The 8,399-nt window shown below is 35.9% G+C and overlaps 1 protein-coding gene across 3 annotated transcripts; it reads right to left on the minus strand.

The window, feature by feature from the left end:
• Positions 1–269: 269 nt before the first annotated feature.
• On the minus strand, positions 270–3,333 carry LOC107565922 (coiled-coil-helix-coiled-coil-helix domain-containing protein 1-like). Of its 3 annotated transcripts, none has more exons than XM_016251228.1 (4): positions 3,256–3,333; positions 3,005–3,153; positions 899–1,011; positions 270–502 (listed from the first exon to the last, which is right to left on the minus strand). In XM_016251228.1, the coding sequence occupies exons 2-4, from the start codon at positions 3,132–3,134 to the stop codon at positions 398–400; spliced, it is 348 nt and encodes a 115-aa protein (XP_016106714.1). In that variant the 5' UTR covers positions 3,135–3,153; positions 3,256–3,333; the 3' UTR covers positions 270–397. The 3 variants fall into 3 exon arrangements, with proteins under 3 accessions (XP_016106714.1, XP_016106713.1, XP_016106712.1); XM_016251227.1 differs by having other exon boundaries at positions 3,005–3,161; XM_016251226.1 differs by having other exon boundaries at positions 3,005–3,325.
• Between the last annotated feature and the right edge of the window lie 5,066 nt (positions 3,334–8,399).

An 8,399-nucleotide genomic window follows, 5' to 3' on the forward strand; every position in this document is an offset into this window, starting at 1 on the left:
CTGTTGAACACAAAAGAGGACATGAAGATGAGTAAAGGGTGACAGATTTTCATTTTTGGGTGAACTATCCCTTTAAGTGTGTGAAGGAACAAGTGTTTGTTCTTTTGTACTGCTCTGATGAGATGACCTACAGGCGTGCAGTAATGTAGTAATCACCAAAAGTGCCTTCAAAACCTTGCGAATGCAGTTCATTTGCTTTGTGAGCACCCGCTGACGTCCTTTTGGCAGGGTTTGAGCCCCAGTGACAGCTTCATTGCAGGTTTTTAAAAAAAAAACACTTTCCACATCCCGTTCTCATCAACTGCCTGGCCCAGTCATACACTCAGACTAAAGTCCCCATCTAATAGAGCTCAGATAATAAAAGTGTCCATTCTTTGACTAATCTGCGTTACTGGTCCTAGATCTCACTGCTCAGGTTGGGAAATCGTTTTAATAAGGTGTTGGCTTCTTTAGGCAAAAGCCGACCCTGAGTTCCCTGCTTTTCTTTGGCCTTGTTCTGCGCCTGCAACAAGTGAAATTAGGAAACAATGTTAAATATTGTTGAATTTATTTCAATTCAAAGGCTTTAATATACAGTGGGTATGGAAAGTATTCAGACCCCCTTAAATTTGTCACTCTTTGTTATATTGCACTAGCTTTCAAGCTCTTGATCTCACTAGATGCGTGAAGATGCCATAAACACAGAAACAACAGATGAGGGAGGTAAAAAAAAAAGAAGAAAGCTCTAGCAGGAAACTGCATTGCAAAGTGGGAAGTGTGTTCGCCATAATCAGGAAATGGCAGAGAAAATCTGGTTGTTCATTACATTCCCATGTAATTATTAAAACCATGTTAATTAAGGATGTTAAATTGCTGTCAGCTATGAGTAGGCTGTTTTACAGAGGATTTCCTAAGTTACCTTTTCAACACATGTGTAGAAGACTGAGACTTCTTTAGAGCAGACCGAGTTGTTGAAGTTATTCTGTTTCCAGCAAGCCAGAAGTAATGACATTTCCGTTACACAGGTGGCCTCTGTAACAAAGAGTGTGTGTATCACCATGTAAGGGTTTATTAAAACAATGCATTACAAAAGGCTTTCGATGTTGCCTTAAAAAGCAAATCACCATCACTTGTATTTCCAGTCCCATTTAGAAAAGCAAAACTAATTTTAGTGCATGCATATAATTTTAGTTTAGCCAATCAGTTACTTTTAAAAGGAAGACTGAGTGGCATCACTGTACTTGTAATGAAAGTATAAGTGCTAAATGTATCTTCATGCTTAAAAAATATTTTTTTCAAATTGAACTACAACTGACTTTGGTTGACATTAAAGGGGTCATATGATGCTGCTAAAAATAACATTATTTGGTGTATTTGGTGTAATGAAATGTGTTTATGTGGTTTAAAGTTTAAAAAAACACATTCTTTTCCACATACTGTACATTATTGTTTCTCCTCTATGCCCCGCCTTTCTGAAACGCGTTGATTTTTACAAAGCTCGTCGGTCTGAAAAAGCGAGGTGTGCTGTGATTGGCCAGCTATCCAATGCGTTGTGATTGGCCGAATACCTCAAGCGTGAGACAGAAATGTTACTCCTCTCACATACTGTTGAGGCGGTGTCCCGGCCGGATCGACGAGACAAAAACATTAAAACCCATTACAAATGAGGCATTTGTTGCATCCAGTGGGGACATAATTACTGATTGTAATGATTTATACTGTGTTTTTACGCGTTGCATTTCATCGCGCAAACATAAAACTGTGTCTGCATTTGTGATCGGAGAAATGACAAACAACAAGTGCTACTCTACACTGCCCAAAACTCGTGCTGTAGTTAGATGTAAATCTGAGATTGTTTTCTAGCAAGCACAATGTTTAACCAACCATATAAAGCCTTTCGTATCATATTAGATACAAGTATATGAATTTCTAAGGCCTCTAAATTATCTAAACAAGATCAAAACTGATGAAAAACCTTCTACACAATCTACTACATGCCTGATGTTAGCAAGTAAACGTCCTTTTACTAATTCTAAAAAAAGTCTGATTTCAGGTACTGGTATACAATTTTGCTGTGAAATCTTTAACAGCTTATTTAAACTACATGTAATGTTACTTTTATCTTGTTATTAATATTTCAAGATGAACATTTACTGGACTGAAGATGTATTTGTACATCGCTCCAGCATCAATGTATTGCATTGTATTATATATTTTTCCCCCCACAATTAAAACTACTGAGCTTTGATCATAATCAACCTCAGTGATTTTCTTTATAAGCTTTCACATTTTGTCTTTCTTTTTGGCCAGATAAATAATAACTACACCAGATTATATGTACTTGCTCAGCTTGGAGCTTTGAATAAAACCGAGGCATTTTTTCACTTCTCGAATGTGTGCTACAGCCTCACTTACTATATCATACTACTTGGGCCACAAAAGCCTGATGTATCAAATATGAAACAGACAATTGTTTAGATTTTCTTTTATATTCTGTATAAATGTTCAATAAACTGTTCCATTTAAATAAGTATTAATATTTTAAACGTCAGGCTTTTAAAGGCTAAACAGGACACCTCTACGCTGTATTTACAAAAGTTATACGTAATATTTCACAAATGTGCATAAAATATTACATACATTCAACACATCGAATAAACAGTGAACAGTATAACAGTGAGGAAAAAAAACTTAAGGTAAATTCTGTAACAGTTTCGATCTAAAGCAGGCCAGTAGAAGAGGCCAAGAATCTAACTGACACCGAACAGTTTTTGTACACATACATTTTAAAACCTCTACGCTGTATTTACAAATGTTATACGTAATATTTCACAAATGTGCATAAAATATTACATACATTCAACACATCGAATAAACAGTGAACAGTATAACAGTGAGGAAAAAAAAACTTAAGGTAAATTCTGTAACAGTTTCGATCTAAAGCAGGCCAGTAGAAGAGGCCAAGAATCTAACTGACACCGAACAGTTTTTGTACACATACATTTTAAAACGAAAAATTCCTAACCTCCTTTCTTCAGCTTGCGGCTGGCGACTTCATTCTTCAGCGCCAGAGGCTTGATGGGTCTCAGTACGGGTTTTCCATTCTGTCTGCTTAAGAGTTTAGCAACCTTCTCTTGAATCACAGATCCACTCATCGCCTTTCTATAATGTCTCCTACCGAGACGGCACAAACATTAAATTCAGAATAGGAGCGAAACGCAGCCTAATAATATAACATAAGTAATGACTTAAATGTCATTGCCGAGTACTTCTTACTTCACGTCCTCATGTGTACGTCGCCATTTTCTGTCGGAAAACGTTCTCTACCTGTTGTTATGGTTACCGCCGCCGACACTGTCGTAAAAGTATCATGAGTTGTGTCTCCTTTTCATGGCTCTTCACATAAAACAGTTTCAGTTATTATTGTACTTCAGATATGAGCCATTTTATGGAAACCCATTTTTATTAATACACTAATTCAGGGCTAATTAGACTGGAAATGCAGGTAAGTGGTAAAATCTAGATCAAATCACAGTTGCTTCTAAGGCTGGTTCACCTATAATTTGAATTCCAACTGAATAGAAAGCAAGTCTTCAAATTCTGAAATTTGCTGAGACCTAGTACACACTTATGGATTAACTCATTTACTTTTAACAAGAACTAGACCTGTGCTTAATTGTAAACATCAGGACAGGATGCCTTCAGGTGATGCAGGGTTTCCAGTAAAAGTTTTACTCGGGACATTTTTACACACTTAAGACACAGCAGGGTCCTGTGAGAGCACCAAACAAGCCAGAACAGACTTGATTTTCAGTGTTATATCACTAAACTGAAACCCAATGTTCTTCACATCTAACAATTTACTCTAACAGACGATTACATCAATTTTTTTCTCTACATTAAGAAAAACCAAAGCTTTCCTTTCATGCTTTCTCCCAGAAAACAGGTAATTCAGATTAGATATTAATCTGATTAAGAAACATTTTTGCATGGATATGACTGAATGTAGCACCACAAAAATGTAAAATGCTTCTTGAGCCTGTTAATTGCTGCTCACATGAAAAGTACTTGAAATTATATAATGTTTTTCGCTCTAAATTAATGATCAAACAGAAACTCGCCTCATGATCGCAGGTCCAGTTATGAACAAGCAGAGACAAAGTTTCAATGACCATGTTGTTTTCTCCTATAATTTGCAGTAAAATCAGACCAGCATTTTTTAAAGAGATTTTGATGGATTGGCTAACCATAAGTCATGCCATAGTGGAGAGATAAGAATTTGCATGCAATATTTCTGTCCAAATGTATTATATTCACTTTAAGTAAATATAAAGAGAAGGCAATATTTCCTCCCAGTGAATGATGCAGCATAGGTATGTTTGACTTATTTGTGTGTTGTTTTTTTTAACAAATTAATTTTGATAATTTTTCACCTGTCTTTTTTCCCCTTGATGAACTCCAACTGGTCCATGCATTCCATTAAATGGCAGCTTGTCCTCATATCTGCTCTGGTATTCTGACTCTGTCTCTGCTTGTTTGTAACAGGGCTGCCTTGAGTTTTCAGCCAGCTGGAACAACTATCGGGATCATAAACGGACTGATTTTTTGCACAGGCTTAGTTTGGGAAGTGTTCCTGGAATGTAAAGGACTGTTTATAATTTGTAAAGTAATTCCATTTCAGGATTTCATATTAGCAAAGTTCAACTATGAGGTAAATTACAAATCATGAGCTAAAGGCAAGTTAAAACACAACATGTGGACTGTGGAAATGAGATATTAAGTATTTTATCAAATAAATCGTATTGCAGCGGAGTGCATGTAAGTGAAGCTCCGATTTCAGTTGCAGTGGTTTTTGTCTGTATAGTTTTTCACATGCTGGCAGAATATGTTGACATGGACAATACCTAAGAAACAAAGACTTCCCCTCCCTGAACTCTGACCTTTCCTGCTCCGGTTTGCTTGACTGAACTAAATTCAATGGCGTGTACACAGAAAGTTTTTCCAAGGAAGTTTTTTTTTTTTCATTTTGGAGAGACTGTGTTTTCTCTCAAGCTCTCAATTATAAATCATTCCGTGAAACTATTTATTTCAAGCTTCATTCAACAAGCCTGACAAAGCTGCTTTTATGCTTCTATGAACGTATTGATAGTTAAGTTTGTATCAGGACTTCAGTGCCATTTGCTTTCTTAGGACAATCCCTTTTCTAATCTAATTGCTTCAAAAAAAAAAGTTAGTCAGTTAGACCCTAAGAGTCTAGTATATTTTTGCACCATGAAATACATTTGTAAAATCTAATCTGTGAATACCTCAATGTACAATTGGGGCCCATATAAAACTAGAAGGATAATCTGTGACCACATGAATCAGTGAAGCTTTCTCTACTTTTCTCAGCTAAGCATTCAATTTAACCATGTTTCCTCTTACTTAAATGTTTGCCTTTATTTTTTTCTCTTTTTAGTCAGCTGTGCTTGCCCAATGAGTTGCATATGCTGCACAAACATACCAGACCAACTCGAGGTCATGACATTCTCCTCCCTCATTGTTGCACTGAGTATTTCTTCCCCTAGCTTACTGCTCTGTAAGGTGACCCTGTAACCTGTAAGAATGCAGATAGATCTCCTTTGAGACCCTCTTTCATCACATGATCCCACCAAAAATCTTGACTACTACATTAGTTAAAGCATATTAGCAAGTTTGTATGAATGGCTCAAGTGATAATAGGTTAATCCAAGCCTATATATGAGTCATAGTAGGTGACAATACAACACATTTGCTCTTGGATTATATTCAGTGATAATATGAAAAAGAATAGCTAAGGTTACTGTGGGAATCAAGCTACTGAAGGTTCTTGGATATATTTCAGTAATAATCTCTCACTCTAATTTTAGAATGCGTTTAATGGTTGTCAGCAGCTGTGTAACGTGATGTGGAGGAAGAATGGAAGGCTTAATATAATATCATTAAACTCGTTATAACTTACAGTCAGGGGGAAAGGAATTAACAGACTTTAAGGCTTAAGCTTTATGTGTCCATAGAGGAAAGAAACAAAGTTAAATAATCATTTTCAGATTTATAGAATAAAAAAAAGAATTGTGACCCGCTTGCAATAGTTTACTAAACAAGTCTGCTAATGCTTTTATCTGGCTTTTTCTTAATTATTTCCTGATTAATTTTATTTTTTCTAAGTTAATGTGACAGATTCCATCAGCCTGCTATTAATATTATATTATATTACATTACATTACATTATATTATATTATATTAATGATTTTAATTTTTTTAGGTTCCACCAGCCTGCTGTTAATTCTTACTTTTATATTGTCTGATTTTATATATTTCTCCCCATTCATTTTAGTCAAATGGAACTCATAAATATAGTCTTCTCATTCAGTCTTTTATATTCAATGTTATGATCATGGGAGATGTTCCCTGGAGATAATAGAAGCCCACTGAGTGTATGAAAATGATGAATTTTTGATGAGATGCCATGGTGTGGGCCTTTTTCTCAGATGGCACATTATGTCGTGCCACAGACGCAGGGGTTCTCAGTCCAGACCTCCTGCAGAACTCAGCCATGACACCCCATCTGCCAAACAAGGACATTCAGAGGCTCAGGGACAGTACATGCACGCATACACTATACAAATACTGAAAATGATGTGTACTGTAAATACACACTGGATGTGCAAATTTCCTTGTGTTACTCCAAAGCAGAGGATTGTTTTGCATCTCTGAGGTCTTAATTCAGCTCTGTCTCTCTGGCAAATGCATTTCCCTCTTAGATTAATTAATTCAGTTATTCCATGAATTTAATTTCACACATGTACAGTAGACAGACGTTGTGAGACAATATGAGGGTGAGAAGATATTAAGGTTTTGTCCATGGGGAATAGACAGAAATGGCATAGGACAAAAGAGTGTGTGTGTGTGTGTGTGTGTAATAGAGAGAGAGAGAAGCAGAAAGGAGAATAGAGACAGTCTGGTCTCTCAGAGGACTGTCTGGAATTGTGAATTGATTAATGCAAGGCAGATCCATTAGCTAATGAAGTCTGTCTGGTCAACAGTGCATTCTGTAGAGCAATTACTTCACCTCCATACCGCATCTTTTGACTTTGTTCCTTTACGGTATATTGCAAGGCTATTGCATCAATGATTGGCACAGTTTATTTGTTTTAATTAATTATTTAATGATTACTGTTGCATATACTCGATATGTATGTAAGACTTAAGTGAACTGTCTGTAAGAAAACAAAGCTGTTTGCAGCAAAAGTACCTATAAATTTGACTAATATTGCCATCAAATATCTTATAAATAGCAAACTTTTGTGATTGGGGTTTCATTTGTTTCATGGTGGCTTCAATTGCACTCCTCACATGATCGTTTTAATTACATTTACCATGATGATAGTCTGGTGGGTAAGTGTTGTCATAATGAATCAGTTTGTGCAAATGTTGTTAGCAGACAAATCCATCACTGCAGTCTTCAGAGTCACATGATCCTTTAGAAATCATTGTAACACACTTATTTGCTGCTCAAGAAACATTTATTATTATTATTATCAATGTTGAAAACAGTTGTGCTGATTAGTATTTTTGTGGCAACTGTGATACATTTTTGGTTACATTGTTTGAAAGTTCAAATTTTTTTATTTGTAACATTATGAATGTCTTCACTGTCATTTTCAAATCAATTTCATACATCCTTGCTGAATAAAAGTATTAATTTCTTAAGAAAAATTCTAATGACCCCAAACTTTGAATGGTAGTGTAGCCTATATATTTTCAATGTTGAAAATGCTGTCTTATGGAGATGTGTTCTTTTTGAACTGGGCTGCGATTCCCAAAAGCATTGTAAGCCTAAATTGATCGTAGCTCCATTGGTGATAGTTCACCCAAAAATGAAAATTTGATGTTTATCTGCTTACCCCCACACTCTTAAAAATAAAGGTGCTTCACGATGCCATATAAGAACCTTTTTGTCTAAATGGTTCCATAAAGAACTTTTAACATCTGAAGAACCTTTCTGTTTGACAAAAGGTTCTTTGTGGCGAAATAAGGTTCTTCAGATTACAAAAACGCAAGAAAGAGATGGTTCTTTAAAGAACCTTTGACTGAATGGTTCTTTATAGAACCAAAAATGGTTCTTCTATGGCATTGCTTGAAGAACCTTTTGAAGCACCTTTATTTTTAAGAGTGCAGGACATCCAAGATGTAGGTGACTTTGTTTCTTCAGTAGAACACAAATTATGATTTTTAACTCCAGCCGTTGCAGTCAATCAGTCGTATAATGCATGGCAATGGTAACAAAATCTATGAGAGTAAAAAAAATATGCACAGACAAATCCAAATTAAACCCTGCGGCTCATGACGACACACTGATGTCCTAAGACACGAAACGATAGGTTTGTGCAAGAAACCGA

This window comes from Sinocyclocheilus grahami, unplaced genomic scaffold (assembly GCF_001515645.1).
Source record: "Sinocyclocheilus grahami isolate Dianchi unplaced genomic scaffold, SAMN03320097.WGS_v1.1 scaffold1035.1, whole genome shotgun sequence".
In the NCBI taxonomy this organism is placed as follows: Eukaryota; Metazoa; Chordata; class Actinopteri; order Cypriniformes; family Cyprinidae; genus Sinocyclocheilus; species Sinocyclocheilus grahami.

Coding starts and splice junctions, on each gene's coding strand:
- LOC107565922 (XM_016251228.1), bottom strand. CDS start 3,134: ATGAGTGGATCTGTGATTCAAGAGAAGGTTGCTAAACTCTTAAGCAGA. Junction 1,012..3,004: donor CCGCAAGCTGAAGAAAGGAG/GTTAGGAATTTT, acceptor TCTTTGTTACAG/AGGCCACCTGTGTAACGGAA. Junction 503..898: donor TCTACACATGTGTTGAAAAG/GTAACTTAGGAA, acceptor CACTTGTTGCAG/GCGCAGAACAAGGCCAAAGA.